Below are 18,465 nucleotides of genomic sequence, written 5' to 3' on the forward strand. Positions count from 1 at the left end.
AAAATATTTAGTAAGCAAAAGCAGAAAAAGTATGCCTCATTCAGAGGAGCATATTTGGTGGATTAAAAAAAAAAAATGTTGAAAGGTTTTATTTGTCAGAAGATAAAACAAATTAAAAATATGTGTTACATTTGTTTTGCAAAAAAAAACAACACATTTACATTTTAACTTAAAAAAGACGGTGTAATTCATTTTAACATGATATATGATTTGACATTAAATCATTTTATGACAGAACCATTATACATCACAAGATCTTCTACACTTCTGGGTAATGAAGTTGTTGCACATGTAGTAATTTAGTAAGGCAACGTCATAAATCTGTTAATAAAAATGAAATGAAATGCCAAATTACAGATTGCATTTCATGGTTTTTTCAGTACACCAGGCACACCAAAGTTAACATGTGTGGAACAATAAACCGGAATTATATATTTGTATAACATTGGTAATAAATAATATTGGCATTTGTTTATTATTCACAGAAAGAGCTATGTTGGGGAGGCCTCTTGCAAGCTGTCAGAGCATGATAGCAACCTTTGTGACGGATACCTCTCAGTACTTCATCTCATAATTCAAATCAAATGTCTTTTAAAGCCTGTCTACACTAGTTTGGTCAGGGGGAATTAGACCTCCCTGCAAGGCCAATGACAGGTGGTTATCTCATCAAATCAGCTCTCAATTAACATTAAAAAAAAAGGATCATGGGGGACCAACATGCACCAATTAGGCATTGTTTGCTATATAGAGGGTGCAAGTAGCTATAAGTAGTGCAGTGGGGCTTTAAAGTGTTCTAATCGCCAAAACATTTTGTTATTCTTGATGCAAGGGGTTCCATTTGGCTATACTATGATCTAACTATGAGCTTCAAATATTACTTCAACAAAGAGATATCACAGTTTTAATACGTTCTCAATGAACAGTAAAAACATCTTCATGAGTAGACTTGTTAATGCGCAAGTATGCACTCACAAAGAATAGGGCGTGCACAGAACCCAAGTCACTTGGGTTACGAGCAAACTTTATAAACAGGATTTAATATCCTTTATTTTCTTCATAATCCCTAAACGTTTACCTATAGAATGCCTGGTAGAGTTTTATGAGATTGATTTTATGCATTCTCGCTATACATCGTTTATTTTTTCAGGTAATGGGTACACTCTAACCTTCTTTAACCCTTTCTGTGCTAGTACACTGTAGGTATTCCAACAAAATTATACTTTCCTATCAACAATATTTGGGTTTACTTCTTTACAACAATGTTTATATAGATCTGGCTCTGAATACGTTCCCCATTACTACTTTCAAGAAGTATTACAGGTATCTTGGATTCATAAATGTATGTCACATAGAAGTCAGCTCTCATGGGGAATTTAACACTGTTCGGGTGTTTACCCAATAACAGGTGTTGTCAATCACCAGGGTTAGCCTCGAGTTTTATGACCATTATACCTTAAGTAATGCTTCGCTTTTCCTTCACCCGAAGCTCTCCGGGCGATTAGGGGGTAATTCTTGACGGGCCAACAGGTTTGCTGTGTGCAGATTTGTACTCCCATTAATGGTATTTCCACCAAGTCTGGTGTCAGCGAATTATGGCCTGCTGCACATGGAAACTGCCGATCCAGTCCCTTTAAATAATACAGTTCAAAATTTACAGTACAATTCTGGTGCCAGTGTTGCTCTGTGGAATTTGCTGTTCATTGCCAGGAAAGGGTTACAGATCCTTTGCAGCATAGCACTGTAGAATGTATCTTTGCTTGCATTCATCTATCCAGTTGAATTTCCTTTGCTAGAAGACTGACTTCATATTTCAGCTCTGCAAACCATCTACTGTCGCTTGGAGCGGCTAAATTGACCTGGTTCATGAAGAAAGCAACAAATAGAAGAGATACTGTAAATTCATATTGGGTAAGAATATAGGATATAATGTCTAATATCATGAACTCAAAAGACCATAAATGTTAAATCTCCCTGATCACTCCACTTTTTATGCCTCCGCCACCGAAGGTGGTGCCGGAGGCATCATGTTTTTGGGTTGTCCGTCCGTACGTCCGTAATACCGTCCGTACGTCCGTCCGTCCCGTTTGACCGTTATCACAATATCTCAAGAACCATTTAAGATTTAAACTTAAGACTCGGGAATAGTATTTATCACCATAGGAAGACGATCTGATTAGATTTTGGAGTACGTAGGTCAAAGGTCACAGGTCACAGAGGTCAACTTATGAAATTCCTTGTATTGAGTTTGTTAGCGCGATATCTCAAGAACCATTTGAGATTTAAACTTCAAACTTAAGGATAGTATGTATCACCATAGGAAGACGATCTGATTAGATTTTGGAGCACGTATGTCAAAGGTCAAGGGTCACAGAGGTCAACTTATGAAATTCCATACATTGAGATTGTTATCATGATATCTCAAGAACCACTGGAGATTTAAACTTCAAACTTAGTGATAGTGTGTATCACTATAGGAAAACAATCTGATTACATTTTGGAGCACGTAGGTCAAAGGTCAAGGGTCATAGAGGTCAACTTATGAAATTCCATACATTGAGATTGTTATCATGATATCTCAAGAACCACTGGAGATGTAAAAACTTCAAACTTAAGGATAGTATGTATCACCATAGGAAGACGATCTGATTAGATTTTGGAGCACGTAGGTCAAAGGTCAAGGGTCACAGAGGTCAACTTATGAAATTCCATACATTGAGATTGTTATCATAATATCTCAAGAACCACTGGAGAATTTTCACTTCAAACTTAATGATAGTATGTATCACCATATCATAATATCTCAAGAACCACTGGAGATTTAAACTTCAAACTTAATGATAGTGTGTATCACCATAGGAAGACAATCTGATTAGATTTTGGAGTACGTAGGTCAAAGGTCAAGGGTCACAGAGGTCAACTTATGAAATTCCATACATTGAGATTGTTATCATGATATCGCAAGAACCACTGGAGATTTAAACTCCAAACTTGTTTAAATTGCTCTATGGCGGAGGCATCATTTTCGACTGCGCGCAGTCAAAATTCCATCTAGTTTCTGTATGTACCATTTTCTTATGGCTCACAAATTGTGTTGGATCTGCACATATTTTTTTCTAAGAGCACAACACAAAGACATTTCTGCACTGTGACTATATCATTACCTCAATGAACTGCACTAATGAGAGAAATTGAATGAAATTGAATTGAATTAAAATACAAGGTATCGTAATGCTGGCCAACAAACCTTACTTTTCCTGATCACCAAGCTATGGAGGTTTTTAAATCTGTCTTTCTATATGGTATGTGTCACTTACTATACATATACCTGCCAAGCCAACCTTTCACAGCAATATTCATAATTAGGAATATCTCAAGTCAAAATTAGGAATACAGTCTATTTAGTTTACTTTCACACAGAATATTCCAGCAAAAAGAGAGGAATCTATGGTTCAAAACAGTAGCTTGAAGGCCCCAAAATAGGAATCATTCCTCCAAAATGTGAATGTTGGCAGCTAGTTCTTTACATTCTATGCAATGCTTTAACAAACAAATTTTGGCACATAATTTTTTTTTATCATAATTTGAAAGCAAAATTATCTTCCACAAGGCTTTGCTTCATGTGACTTCATAATTACCTCAATGAACTGCACTAACGAGAGAAGTTGAATTCAATTGGATAGAATTAAAATACAAGGTATTATACTGCAGATCATTCGGCTATGGAGCATTTGAAATAGGCTTTCTATTTTAGTCACTTACTGTACGTAACTCTTTACATACTACGCAATGCTTTTTATTTACATTCTGCACAACTTTTTTTTCAATCGTAATATGAAGGCAAAATGTGACTTCATAATTGAATGAGGTGCGATGGCTCATTGGTAGAGCAGGGGTATTGTGACTGGAAGGTCGTGCGTTTGAAACCAATTCAATGCGCTAGTGCCCTTCGGTAAGGCATTAACTCTCATTAATAAGTCCCTCAGAGAGGACTTAAGCTGTCGGTCCCCTGGTTGCTTACTTACCAGCATACACATGCTTACTTAGCAGTCAGGTAAAACAAACGAACAAATAAACAAACTATTTACCTCAATGAGCTGCACCAATGCAAGGAGTTTGCTACTGTGTGTCTGCATCCTCCTCTTCACACCCCCAGTCTGTAGGAGACGAACTATGACCTTGGCAACTTGCCTGTCGTCTGAGTGGTCTTTAAAAGGAGTGATAACAAAAGTGACAGAAACTTTTAATATGCAATAGATATGATGCTCATGCAGTAAGGCTGTGCACAACAGTGTAATGAGGTACCCGCATGCAATTTTACTTTGAGTTGCAGTGGAAGGCGCCGATTTAATAATAATAATAACAGTGAACAATGCTTTTTTAAAAACCAAAGATGGCAGAATAATCCATTTTCCTCCAAGTCCAAGCAGAAATCCAGATATTTGGTCCCAGTTTCTGAGTGGTGAGTTTGACAGTGCTTGAGTTGGGAAACATTTTTACCGACGGCACCATGCCAGCGGCCGCCGCTCACCCAGGCACGGGTAAGCGTCGGCCTGGACATTTTTTTTTTTTTTTAATTTAATTTTTTTAAAAATTTTTTAATAATTTTTTTAATTTTATTTTTTTTAAAAATTTTTTTAATTTTTTTTTTGCGGCCGAATATTCGGGTACGAGAAATCGTACCCGAGTAGTTGTCAACCGTGCGGGTACTCGAGCATTCGACTACCCTTCACAGCCTTATCATGCAGACAATGTGATTCATATTTTTAACAGAATACGTCCTTTGATCACAGAACATGTTTATCTGATTGGCAAAAAGTAGAGGTGAAATAATATAGTAATAATGACTGCTATGAGAGACATAGTTGTTTTTATACGGTCAAGGGGAGGTTACATCGTGCTATCGCCCCGAGGCGTGCCGAGGGGTGACGGCACGATGTAACCTCCCCGAGAGCCTATAAAAACTATGCCTCGAATATTAAAGTAGTCGTTATAACTTTTATATACCAAAAAGGGTCATAGAATACATGTGCGACTTACCAATCATGTTAATCAAGTTTGTTTACGCTATCGAGACCTAGTCTTAATAGGGTGTCTGATCGAGCACCACTCAAGTTTGTGTGCTAAAATCATTCCCATTAATTAACACGTAAACCAAAGGGGATCGCAGTACTCGTACCCGTAGGCGGGGCATGGCTAAAATCATGACTCCAATTTCGACCAATCAGACGGCTGGATTTTTTAAAGTGAGGTATATACAACAAAATAGAGGATCCCGATTGAATTATAGCATTAACTTCATGTGGACAATATTAAAACACGATGAAAGCTCTACCATACCTTTGCATGCAGCGAGCGCACAGTCTATTAGTGAGCCGACTGACCCATCTCCAAAGTTTGTCACACAATCTACGGCCTGTTTCCACAGCTCCACCGCATACTCCTCCTCCCTGCCTGCCAAATCGGCAACATTTCTGACTGCAGCATCGTACAAGAGTAAGAATGCAAGGCTTCCAATCATTCCGTCTATACTGTCCAACGTTTCTCTCGATGGTGACATGCTTTGGAGTACTGATGATGATGATGAGGATGATTGTGTATGATATCTCTGAAGCATGGTTGTGTGTTCTAAGATGCTTAAGACGGTACAGATGGGAAGACAATGGAAGGATTTCTGTGAAGAAAGATGGAGAGAAAACAAAAAATATTAATATTATGTAATATACATTATAAGATTAAGCTGTTAAGTAACGATTTAAATTTTAATAAAAATGAAGTAGAGTAAACTATTAGCCATTTTTTAATTGTGAAGACACTGTCTGGAAGCGACCGGTTTACTAACATATTCAAATTTTATGCATACTTTTTAAACAAACCAAGGTTGTTCTTGACAACCTTAAAAGCTTGCCCGATGCTTGCCCAACATAGCAACAATTAATGTATGCAGAATGGATTTTAAGTATTGAAGTTCATTCATTAACAACAGGTAAATTTAATAACTCGTCACTAGGTACCCGGGAAAGAAACATCAATAAATTTGAATATGTTAGTAAATCGGTCTATTGGGAAAGGATGATTACATGTATATGTAGTACCTAAGAAGTGATGTATACTGTGAGGTTCTGGAATGATCAATTTGAAATGAAATCAATTTTATCTTGCTGAAATTTACACCTCACACACTATGATTTCTTCCAAACTGGCATAAGAACGAGAATGCTCACAAGTTCATTGTCATCTTTTTTTAAAAGCACGAACCTCTTTAGCCATAAATTTAAAATGGGCTTAATCTCAAGTTATCTGCTGTAAATGAACAGTCACTTCATATTTAACATTGCATTATTATGTCATCTTTGTTTGGAACCCAACCTCTTTAAATGTATATTTAAAATGGGCTAAATCAAGTTATCTGCTTTGAAATAAAAGGTCACTTCATATTAAACACCACATCATTATTATGTCATCTTTTTTTAACACCCAACCTCTTTGAATATACATCTAAAATGGGCTAAATCTCAAGGTATCTGATGTAAAATCAACAGTCACTTCATACATCCTATCCAGAACATTAAATCTGTTTCCCCCTCTCCATACTACATACCAAGGTATCTTGAATGTGAGCAAGAACTCCCGCTATGGCCATTTCTGGATCAGGGTGCCTCCTGTAAACTTGCATTGCAATCTAGACAACAGAAAGAAAAGGAAATCAAATAAGTGGATGTGTGGATAACAATGAAAATTTAGGATTTCCTTTACAAACATATGGATGGATTGAATATGCTTCCTTTACCCTGAAAAGGTGGAGTCATTTTTGTTGTTTCAAAACCACAGAGGGCCAGACTCAACCTCAGGGATTGTGGCTGAGTGTGACTTAGCATTCTAAAAACTTGGTGAACCTTATTATAAAAATCCCATGGCGTTTGATATCTGCATGTATATCTCAAAGGTTTTTTTTTTTTATTTAAAAGAAGTGAATTACTCTAACACAAAACATTCTCAGATTATTTACAAGGCACATACAGATTAAAACAATTTTCAGGATATATGCAGACAGATAATTTCAATTATTTTATAGAAACATTAGTCCTGTCAATATAGGGTTTGACCCTAAAAAATGTCAACAAAAGGTTTTTCAATGGTTTCTGGTAGTGTTTGACATCCAGAACATATTACAAATCTAAGAAATTCGGACTTCTGGAAAGTGTTTATTTTTAAAATGGCGTCCAAGATGGCCGCCAATATATTGGAAAAGCCATTAGGCATGATATATCCATCTAAAAGATGTATTTTGGTGTCTATACCTAGGTTTTGGGAGTCGAAGAATCCATTCATACCACTTACATGGGTTATGGCCACCAGGGAACGTGAAAATCCAAGATGGCATCCAAACTGGCAGCCAGTCTCCTAAAATGACTGGAAGTATTGTTGCACTTTTTGGGGGTTGGGTGATATTTCGCCATTAATTGACCCAGCTACAAAAAAGATGTACATGTATGAATATCCTTTACCTTGTTGACAGCATTAGCTCTATGCAGGAGCCCCACCTCCCTGTTGCCATGGACGATGTGATAGAAGGGATGAAGAGCTTTACTTAGAGCGTGGTTTGATGGCTCAGCTGATGACTCCATCTTGTTCAGAAGAGATGATAAGTCTTCAGGTGATGTGCCTAAAAACAAAGACATCACAGGGCTAGTTTACATTCAAGGCAATTTTCATATTGAAAACAGCAAATATTATTATCTCGACTTCTGAAAATTTACAACTTTCTTTCAAAATTGTCATCAAATAGATTTTGTTTTAAATAAGAAACTGTCTACCGCTAGTTGTTATTCTGAATGGTTGATCATGTTAAATATGGAAACTCCATTAACTATGGAGTGACATTGAAAATAAAAACACAAAATATATGGGTGGAAATGAAAATAATAGCTGTATTTCGTGTCCTGTGTTCATTTCTTTTCTTCAATGTAAACTAGACACATGTGTAGGCTTAGTCTACATCATGTTAAAATAAAGATGGAAAAAACTGTGTTACAACTTTACACCAAGCATGCAAATAATTTATATGTTAGCAAAAAACTTGTTGAAAATGATTCACAGCAGTTTTCAACTAAGGGGGGGGGGGGGGGGGGGGGAGGTTAACAAAAGCTGTGCAGGTGCTTTATTTGGCAAAGAAAGTGATGAATGGTTTCAACAAAGAAGTAACAAATAAAATCGACATCAACTCGGGCATCATGTTTTAATTTCAGTAGAACACAGACCCACAGATTTCAGAGACTTCTTCTTTTTACATAGGATTATACACACAACATTGCAAGAGAGTGTACATATAAAAGGAATATGTTTCTTTTCAGCATAATAATCTTACCCATAGAAACGGTGAAAACAAAGTCAATGAAGTCTGAATGCGACAAAGGAGGTTTCCTGGATGTACCAAACACATTGTCAAAGCACCTGAAAAAGAAACAACAAAGAGAATCGTAAGGTCCTTTTTTGAAAGATAATGCTCGACTGACTTTCATGAGTGCCAACAGTTTTGTAATATTCACTATCTTTGATATCAATCCTTCAACAGATTTATTGACTCTATCTTGTAAGTTGAAGTCCTATACGTTATGTAAAACATAAAACATAAAGAGGTCAAAGATAGAGAGGTGATGCAGTCTAAAAGCAGGTGACAGTCTACAGCTAGCATCCCTCAATCTGAACCAGATAAAGTCAAACCTGCCAACTCTCTTTAAAGGCTACCTGTCTATAGTAGCCATCTATTTTGTCTCCCTCAAGAAAGTAAAGTGCATTGTAGAACCTGTCTAAAAAGGCCACCTGTCTATAGTGATCATGTATTTTATATCCCATGAGAAAGAGATGTGTTGTAGAACCTCTCTATAAGGATCCCCTGTCAATAGTGGCCAACTTGCCATGTATTTTGTTTCCCTCAAGATGGAAATGTGAGTAGTAAAACCTGTCTAGAAAGGACACTTGTATACAGTGGCCACATTCTCTCTTTCCCTTTGGTGGTACAGTCAAACCTGCTTTAGTGACCACCTGTCTATAAAGATCACATTTTTTTTCCCTCCCTTAAATATGGTTTCTCATTGGAAAATATACAAAAGAAACCTGTACATACAGACCACCTGCCTATAAAGAATAATACTCTCGTTTCCCTTGAGCGGTCTTTATATACAGGTTCACTGTACAACCCTGGAATACATACCTGTTTGCAAGGAGATACATGGGAAAGTGGACATCTGAGTTTGTCTTGCAGCAGTACCTCGTAAGCTGCTTCATGAGGGACGAATCAAGGGATGGAAGATGATAGAGGCATTCTAACAGTCGACGTTGAGTTGACTGGTCTAAACACTCCATCACAGCATTATCAGGAGCTATGAAAATACAGAGATAAATGGGTTATTTTTTTTTATATCAGAACATTTTTTGTTTCCTCAAAGAATAAGTGATATAAATGTCATGTGTTCTGGAGAACTAATCACCTCGAATTGCTATAATCTAAATGTTCAGACTCACATATCGTGACAGAACACTATGAATTGATATTTATATATGCTTGTTTATAAAATTAATACAAAACTAAAACAGACTTCTGAGTAGATTTCAAATTTTATACTGTAGGGGTTTCATGGGAAGAAGAGGGATATGCCATTTCACCTTGGCTATAGCTACAACGTGGCTGGGACAGAAAACCCAGATACATTATGCCTCTGGCACCACCTTCTGTGGCAGAGCCCTAAGAAATAATAAAATCAGATTCTGTAAAGCACAACATCAATTAAATAATGATTTGATTTTTAAAAAGAATCCCTGACTTACAGTATGAATTATTTTCTATTTGGATGATATAAATAATCAAATATGCTTGACTTACAAAGCCATTGTGGCAAGTGTTTTTCCATGCACTGTATAGCTTGTATGTGACCTCTTGATGCTGCTACTAGCAGGGTATGAAGTGCTTCTTCTGAGATACCTAGTGGGCTAGACCTGGCTTCATCTATCAGCTCACCTAGGCTATCAAAGAATGCTGGCAGCTTCTCAGAACTGTGTGGTAGGTAGTACACAACAGATTTAGGCAGGATTTGGGTGGAATCAATGAAGTAATCAATGTGTTGCAGATGTGTGTTAAAATCTATTGATTTAAAATCATGATATTTCAATGTACAATGTATGGAAGAGTTGTAAAGTAACCCAATTATATAATGGTCAAATGATCAATTTGCCCATTGGAGGTTCACATGTATATTTAGCGACCTAAATAAAACATGAAGTGCCCCCGCGTCATCAGACGGTGATGCATTATGGGACATGTCTGTCAACACATCAGGACATTGTGAGCAGCAGATGGCAGTATATGTAAATCTCAAGTAGTATCAGTAGAAAACCCCTCCTTCAAACTAACTCTAAACCTGATAATCAATGAATCTTGGCCATTTGCGATGTTTTATTTTTTTGTGAGGTTTATTTTTGGTCTGGTGTTGGTTATGTCTGCATCACTTGGATAATTAAATAAGACAACAGATGGTTGCAATTATGTTTTCTTTGGATTGATGATGAATATCAAAGCAATACTTACATGTTGTCATCATCTGGTCTTGCTCTATCAAGACAGATTGATCTCAGAGTTTTAAGAGCTCTTAGCTTCTGCTGTGAGAGAGGATGTGCTCTCGCGTAGTACACAAACAGTGCATCTTCAAGGCTAACACTCGCTGAAAAGGTAACAATCAAACAAAACAATTTTACAATTGTGACAATGATGATATGAAACAGAGAATTCACGTAACGGTCAATTTAAAAGCAAAAGTCATATATGTCATGTGAATGTAGTCTTAAGTACTAAGTTTGCTCAAATTATTACTTCAGGATCGAACAAAGGAAAAACTGATTTTCCTTCATTTTGAGTGCTATGTGCACCAACTTTGTAGTGATTCAACTATATTGTTGATTGTGTTTGACATTCAGTCAAATTTGACTACTTATGGCTAATCTGGTTGTTTGAGAAAAATCATTCTAAGGTAGTGGAGTTGTTTAGAATTCCTAGCTTGCACCTGTGCTTTCCCTGGTCCACCGCTGGGGATGTATCACCCCGGTCAACCCTCAAATAGACCGGATTACTAACATATTCAAATGTATGGATGTCTCTTTCCTGGGGACCTAGTGACGATTTAATCCATTAACCTGTTATTAATAAATGAACTATTATACCCAGAATCCAGTCTGCATGTGTTATTTGGTGCGATGTCAGGCAAGCTTTCAGGACGTGAAGAAATATTTGGTTTAAAAAGTATGCATACAATTTGAATATGTTAATAAACCGGTCTAATAATATTCCAAGTTTTTATAGCGCTCAATACATCGATCCAACGATGTGCCTAAGCGCTTTACAGATATATTATTACCCCGGTCATCTGATTCAGGCTTACCCGCACACAATGTGTGCACATTTTCCACTCCCTGGGGAGCATTTCAGCCAGTCGCCATTTTACAAGCGCACACTTGCTCGTCCATCCACATGAACTTTTGCATACTACCGGTACCCATTTAACACCTGGGTAGAGAGTAGCAAGTGCAGGTTAATATCTTGCCAAAGGATATTAGTGCCGTGTCGAGATTCGAACCCTCGACCTTCGCATCTCCAGTCACGCGCCTTAAACCACTCTACCACGACACTCCCATGCCAGATATCTCAGTTTCATAGTCACGATTGCCCGACTTACTCTCATCATCACCAGGTTTGTTCATCATCTTCTGCACCACATCCATCAAGACTTCTTGCTCCTCCTGACCCAGAGGATACTCCCCATCATCCTCCTCCCTCAAGACATCCTCTATGAACTCCCTCACCATCCCCATCCAAGGGCGTGGCTTGGTACCCTCGACAACCAAGATACTCAATACCAGGTTACAGGCAGACAGGTTGATGGGCGTCGCTGATCCATGGGATGATCCAGCGGGGGGCTTGCTACTGCCCCTCCTGGACGTGGTGGTGGTGGTATGGGCGTGGTGGTGGAGTGAGTACGGGAACCCTTGGTGGAACTGCTGACTGATTTTGCGTTGGCAGGTCTTCTTCATCTCGTCAAGAGCCTGTCGTTAGAACAATTCAATAAATTAAGGGGGAACAGAAATAAACAATCTTTTTACTCAGTATAGTACTGGTGTCCTAGATAGCAGCTTCAAATATTACTTCTATTAAACCATATTAAAGGTTCAAATACGAACACAGCACTTTCAATAAAGGGTATTAATGTGACTTGTGAGGAGTACATGTATGTTCATGCATAAATGTATATGTTATGGGTTTCATACTGACAATCGGCATGTTTTTTTTCACAATAATATAACATCAGCTTCACATGTTACTTGTTGTAAGATGTCCAAATAGCAAAAATACAATGAACATTGCCATAAGAGGCTTGTTACACATTACCTCTGTTTGGAGCCATATGGGCAGAGTGACTCAATGTAAAATAAAATGAGTTAACGCCCTTCTGACTCCAAACAGATGATAAAATATATATGGTAGAAGAGAGCAAAAATTAGAACAAGCAACTTACACTATCATTGCCTTTCTCATCACACGCTCTCTGTAGGAGACTCCAGATAGTCTGTAGGATGGCTACTACGCAACCTAGCGTCTCTTCCTCCTTCTGACCTAGGGTGACCCCGCTCTCACCTTGACCTTGACCCTTGGCAGGCAGGTTGACCTCTCCCCAGCACTGGAGGAGCAGGGGGATGAGGGTACGAGCCATGCCCAGGATGGCCTCAGGATCAGATAAGAAGTCGATACCAAGGTTGGAGACGGACTGATCAGTTCTGTGATGCAGATGGGGGAAAACAGAATACCTGATAGTTTAAATGTCTGTTGTCCCATAAAGAACAAATACCTCTCTCTTTTTTTCATGAAGAGGAAGAGGAAGAGGAGAAGGAGTTAAAGATGCAGCAAGAAGGTTCACCAGCAATGTGATAACAAAGACACCTTTTCTTTACCTTGGCCCAAATATCCTTTTTTCTCCTACAAAATGCACTTCAAATAGTTTCTTTACTTTCATTATATATACATGTATATTAATACAGATACCCCCTTTTATTTAATCAGTATTGGCATGCACAAATCTCTCAATTCACTTTTCCAGTATGTTTTAACAGTTATCATAATTGTCATTGCCATCACATTTGCCCCCTCCCCCTCTGTCTCTGTCTCTCTCTCTTTCTCTCTCTAGCTCCTTATTTATCTGAAAATCTGGACTTCAATATGCTGTCACAATGCAATCACATTATACATAGACAGTAAAATCTTTTACAAACCTCAAAATAAAAGGTTTTGGTCTGCCACTGAATGCTCCATTTGCTTTCAAGATAGGTGCGTATGTTGGTTTAGCTCCGGTAGAATCCACCTTGATAGTTTGGCTCATCTCACCTCTCTCGGGTAAATGCTCCTTCTCTTTGGACTTCCTCATGACATCCAGAAACTTCTGAAGCATCTGGAGAACCTACAAGATTCATTTACATGATATTTATAAAATAGTTGATTTCAATATAAATTTGAGTTCTGGCTAAGCAATCACATTGTAAAAGAAATTATCTGGAAGCAATAGGCCAGTTTCATAATGTAATCAAATTTAAAGCATAGATCTTTGTTAAGTGCCTCGTTACAACTTATATAATTCACCTGCTATGAATAATTGTATTTCAATAGTCAGAATGCCAATTGCATACATTATGTGATGTTAAATGTCAAGTGGGACAAGCCATAACGTTTGACCTACCTGGCAACAGTTAATGTATGTAATATGTGCATTAAATTTGATTACATTACAAAAATTGTCAATTTGAATACAAAGTTGAGTTCTGATTCAGGAATCACATTGTAAAAGAAATTAGCTGGAAGCAACTGGGAAAGGCTGACTTATAATAGAAGCCATGGTGTATAATGCAAGGATTTAGAATCATCAAAATAACAACAAATTGAGTCAATTTTGCTGAGAGTCAAATGTACTGTACAACTAAAGACCGTGCCTCACAGGACACCATCAGAAATTGGCAATTATGACAAGATGTAGCAAAGCAAGCCCCTTAATCAATTTGTTATACTGTTGAAAGGAAGGATTTGATTTAGTCGGATGATTTGTTTTCTCTACAAGAAACTTCATCTAGTACCTAGGAGAAACATTGCATTCATGAGTTAGTTTCTGATCCATTTTCATTTGGAAATAGAAGGTTTCAGTATTGCATGTAGGGAAGTGCGGTGATTCAGTGGTAGAGCAGTGGTATCGTAACCGGTAGGTCCTGGGCTCAAAACCAAGTCGATGAGCTAGTGCCCTTTGGTAAGGAATTAACCCTCATTAGTTACCAAGTCCTTCGGAGGGAAGATAAAGCTGCCGTTTTCCCTGGTTGCTTACTTAAACGCAAACCAAACGAAACCCATTACAGATTATGTAGTACAAGCTCACCCAGCATACATCTTATCAATGACGTCACACTATCAAAAATGTAAATTTAAAAAAAAAAAGTGTATCAAACCTTTAGTCTCCATTTCTGTCCAGCAAGTTTGCCGCTAGGATTGACCTTGAGGCTACTTGAGCTACCAAGTTTATTCCTCTGCTGAGCAATGAGATTGATGAAATTAGTCAGGAGCTCCTTACAATGAGGAGCAATCAAACCTGAAAAGAAAGAAGAAATTGCTTGAGTCATCTGGTATTCATTTCACAAGAGAATGAGGAGAAGAAGAAGGCATAGGAGGAAAAAAAGGAGGAGGAAGAGAAGAAGGAGGAAGAGGAGGAAGAGGAGGAGGAGAAGGAGTAGAAGGAGGAGAAGAAGGAGTAAAAGGATGAGAATGAGGAGAAGGAGAAGGAGAAGATGGAGAAGGAGAAGAAGGAGAAGAAGGCGTAGGAGAACAAGAAGGAGAAGGAGGAGGAGAAGGAGGAGGAGGAGGAGAAGAAGGAGAAGGAGGAGGAGAAGGAGAAGGAGGAGGAGGAGAAGAAGAAGGCGTAGGAGAACAAGAAGGAGAAGGAGAAGGAGAAGGAGGAGAATGAGGAGGAGGAGGAGAAGAAGAAGGAGAAGGAGAACGAGAAGGAGAAGGAGGAGAATGAGGAGGAAAAGAAGGAGTAGGAGAAGAATGAGAATGAGGAGAAGAAGGAGAAGAAGAAGAAAAAGGAGGAGGAGGAGGAGGAGGAAATACTTTAAGTTAAATATACATTACATATTGGTGTCAAAATCATGGATTCTGTCAATCTACAATTTTCTTGGTGTTGTATAGTTGCAGTAATAGTCAGTTTTGATCTAAAACTTAAAACAAAATGTACATCCACTCATTTTTTATATAACATCCATTGACTGCTCTTACAAGTATTTACCTGGATAATGTTGCAGAATGGTTTCCATGACAACCAAAGAATCAAGCTGGACATCTTCCTGTATGTGTGTCATGGCGCAGCACAGATGCATGCAGACGGTAGGAAAGAACGGGGCCATCTGATGAGCTGCCAGCGTATCCATGACGACCCGTAGGAGGGCGGTACCTGCCTGACGAACCACCCCCTCCTTGTCAGTCATGGCGGTTGAGATGGAGGGGATGAGGGTAGGGAGGTGCTCCGGGATAAGGGAGGGGTTGGTGGTGAGGAGAGTCTTGGTACCTTGTATAGCACTGCTACGGATGGAGGCGTTGTAATGGTTGGCTTGACACAGAAGCTCCTAGCAGGATGAGAAGAAAAAGTAAAAGGAGAAAAATTTGAGGGTCCAGTAGTGTACTCTTTTTGAGATTTTCTAACTTATTTTTATTTTTACATGTTTTAAAGCCCCACTGTACCAGTTGTAGCTACTTGCTCCCTCTATAGAATCAATGCCTAATCAGTGACCATTGGTCCCCCATGATCCTCTTTTTCTTATGTTAATTGAGAGCTAAGTTGATGAGATAGCCACCTGTCAGTGACCACATCGGGTAGTCTAATCCCTCCTAGCCAAACTAGTACAATTTAGTACAGTTTAATTCATATTAACAAATGAAACGAAGAGGGTTTGTATCATTCTTGAAAAGATTATGATAATTTTCAAATTTTTCTTCCTATTCACACTGCTTTAAAATTATCAAACTTTTCAAACAAGTAAAAGGCAGTTGGGTCATCAACCAAAACTCAGTTTACTTCAAAATATGATTTACGTCCTCTTCTCATTCATTGATTTTCTGAAATAATGAGTATAGGAAGAATGGGAACCTTAAGACCCACTGTACTACTTGTAAAGCTACTTACTCCCTCTATATAGAAACTTTCCCAATCGGTGCAGGTTGGTCCCCATGATCCTCTTTTTCTTATGTTAATTGAGAGCTGAGTTGATGAGATAGCCACCTGTCAGTGACCTCGCTGTGTGGTCTAATCCCTTTTGGCCAAACTAGTACAGACGGCCTTTAAGATAGGTTTGAAACTGATTTAAAACAAAATCTTACTTGAATGTTCTGTTTTCTCGAAGTGACAGGTTCCCCTCCATCCTTATCTGAAGTCTTAAGCTGCTCTCTGATGTGAATAGCACGAGACTTGAATGATGTATCCGTAAAATTATCTGCTTTGGCCAACTGCTTGCCAACTTTGAGTTTGACCTTCTGGAAATCCTTCTTCTTTTCCTTGTTCTTCCTCGAACCTTTCACCATGATTGACTGTATGATTAAAACAATTTTAAAAAGGGGATTAAAACATTTTTTAAAAAGGAAAAGAAATCATATTGCCATCTCAGCATAATCAATTGTACATCAATTTGTCAAATGGCAATCTATGTAGATCTATGCATAAATTCATAACTGTTAATAAGATACATTTCCTTCTTTTGCCTTATGAACAAGGACAATGTATAAATAGAAAAAGCAAAATCACTGCTGAGAATACTCAAGAAAGCAGAAGAAAAAAAAGGTTGAGGAGGAGAACGAGGAAAAGGAGGAAGAAGACAAGGAGGTGGGGAAGGGGAAGGAGAGGAGGAGGAGGATAAGTTAAGGAGGGGGATGAGGAGGGGTTGAGAAAGGGGGAGAAGGACATGAAGGAGAGGGAGAGGGAGGGGGAGAAGGAGGAGGTGGAGGAGGGGAGGAGGAAGAGGAGGAAGAAGAAGACAAGGAGATGGAGAAGGGGAAGGAGAGGAGGAGAAGGGGAAGAGCAGAACTTATAAAAGTAAGCTAAGAATAACATGAAAATAAGATAGAGGGAGAAAAAAGGTTATTAGAAATTGATATAAAATTTGATTATTAGGGTAGCACGCCCGGTATTCGGTCAATTCCCAGTATTCGGTCAGACAACCGTTACAACAGTTGTAACAATTTTAAAAATAATTTATGAGCCACGAAATTTGCACAAATCAGGGAGCTGAACAACTTTTCTTAACTCTCAAAATTAAATCAGTATAGGGCCCCGGAAAGATCTCCAACTTAACTCAAAATTGGTCAGTGTCGCACAACTTTCTGCACTTCTGGGTTCTGTTAGCACATGCGCTAACATGCATAGCCATATGTAGAAGTCTATTGCGAAACAACTACGTGTGCTGTTGCAATGAATTTAGTATGTGTGTGAACTGTGAAGAGGAGCTCTTCCGTGTACGCTCTATCGCAGCGCATTTGCAAATGATGCACTTGCCGATGTGCAAGAGGTATTTATACGATACCCTTGCCATGCGGTAGCGCTCGGTCAACGCATTGACATTCAGTGCTTTGTCACGCAATTGTGTGAAAGTAGTGCGCAAATACACTTCGCTCCTTGGCAACGGAGATACCACGCTCAAATCGCGCGACCAAATTCTGGGCAGAAAAATGCTCCCTCTTCTTTTGGAAATATTTTGCTTATCATCACTCTATATTTTAAGTGACTATACAATCCTGTTAGAGGAATAATTTTCTTTTCTTTTAATTGGTAGATTGCCAAATAAAAAGAGGCAAGAATTCAAAATATTACTATTAGCGATTTCCCCTTTAATAGTGACGGAATACCGGGCACTCTACCCTAGATTTAACTGATGTGAGATGTTCAACATTTAAACATTAACCATAGACATAGTAATAGTTATTGTACTGATGTATATAGATCTAGTAGTCTACTACTACTACTACTAGCATGACTAGGAGATGTAGATTTCTAGATAGTAATGTTCACAAGACCCAACAACAAAATGCCAAATACCATATTACCAGACGAAATAACGAATGGATGGGACTACACGAAGTCAGCATGCATTTCATGTTAATTTAAATTTGTAGCTCTTTCGAGCAAGTAAAGAGTAAATTAGGAAGAATAGAACATTTCTTCCAAATAATTCTCTTCTGACGTTATGCTTTGAAATAACAACAATAACAATTGCCTAAATGATGTACGTACTACTTACATGATCAGCTCGGCAGCAGCGCAAATAAGTTGACGTGCAGCAGTAGCTGTGTACACGCGTGATATGGATTAGCACGCCACGTGCATGTGTTTCGTTGTTGTTTACAAT

The 18,465-nt window shown here is 38.3% G+C and overlaps 1 protein-coding gene across 2 annotated transcripts; it reads right to left on the bottom strand.

Annotated features, from left to right (window-relative positions):
- Positions 1-1,360: 1,360 nt before the first annotated feature.
- On the bottom strand, positions 1,361-18,454 carry LOC576000 (testis-expressed protein 10 homolog). Of its 2 annotated transcripts, none has more exons than XM_030990484.1 (16): positions 18,358-18,454; positions 16,448-16,654; positions 15,360-15,696; positions 14,527-14,666; positions 13,312-13,496; positions 12,561-12,819; positions 11,724-12,090; positions 10,583-10,715; positions 9,881-10,050; positions 9,212-9,380; positions 8,366-8,451; positions 7,506-7,663; positions 6,599-6,679; positions 5,338-5,671; positions 4,086-4,204; positions 1,361-1,856 (listed from the first exon to the last, which is right to left on the bottom strand). In XM_030990484.1, the coding sequence occupies exons 2-16, from the start codon at positions 16,646-16,648 to the stop codon at positions 1,764-1,766; spliced, it is 2,832 nt and encodes a 943-aa protein (XP_030846344.1). In that variant the 5' UTR covers positions 16,649-16,654; positions 18,358-18,454; the 3' UTR covers positions 1,361-1,763. The 2 variants fall into 2 exon arrangements, with proteins under 2 accessions (XP_030846344.1, XP_030846345.1); XM_030990485.1 differs by having other exon boundaries at positions 18,351-18,454.
- Positions 18,455-18,465: the final 11 nt, after the last annotated feature.

The sequence above is a fragment of the Strongylocentrotus purpuratus genome, unplaced genomic scaffold (genome assembly GCF_000002235.5).
Source record: "Strongylocentrotus purpuratus isolate Spur 01 unplaced genomic scaffold, Spur_5.0 spur5_scaffold_19, whole genome shotgun sequence".
In the NCBI taxonomy this organism is placed as follows: domain Eukaryota; kingdom Metazoa; phylum Echinodermata; class Echinoidea; order Camarodonta; family Strongylocentrotidae; genus Strongylocentrotus; species Strongylocentrotus purpuratus.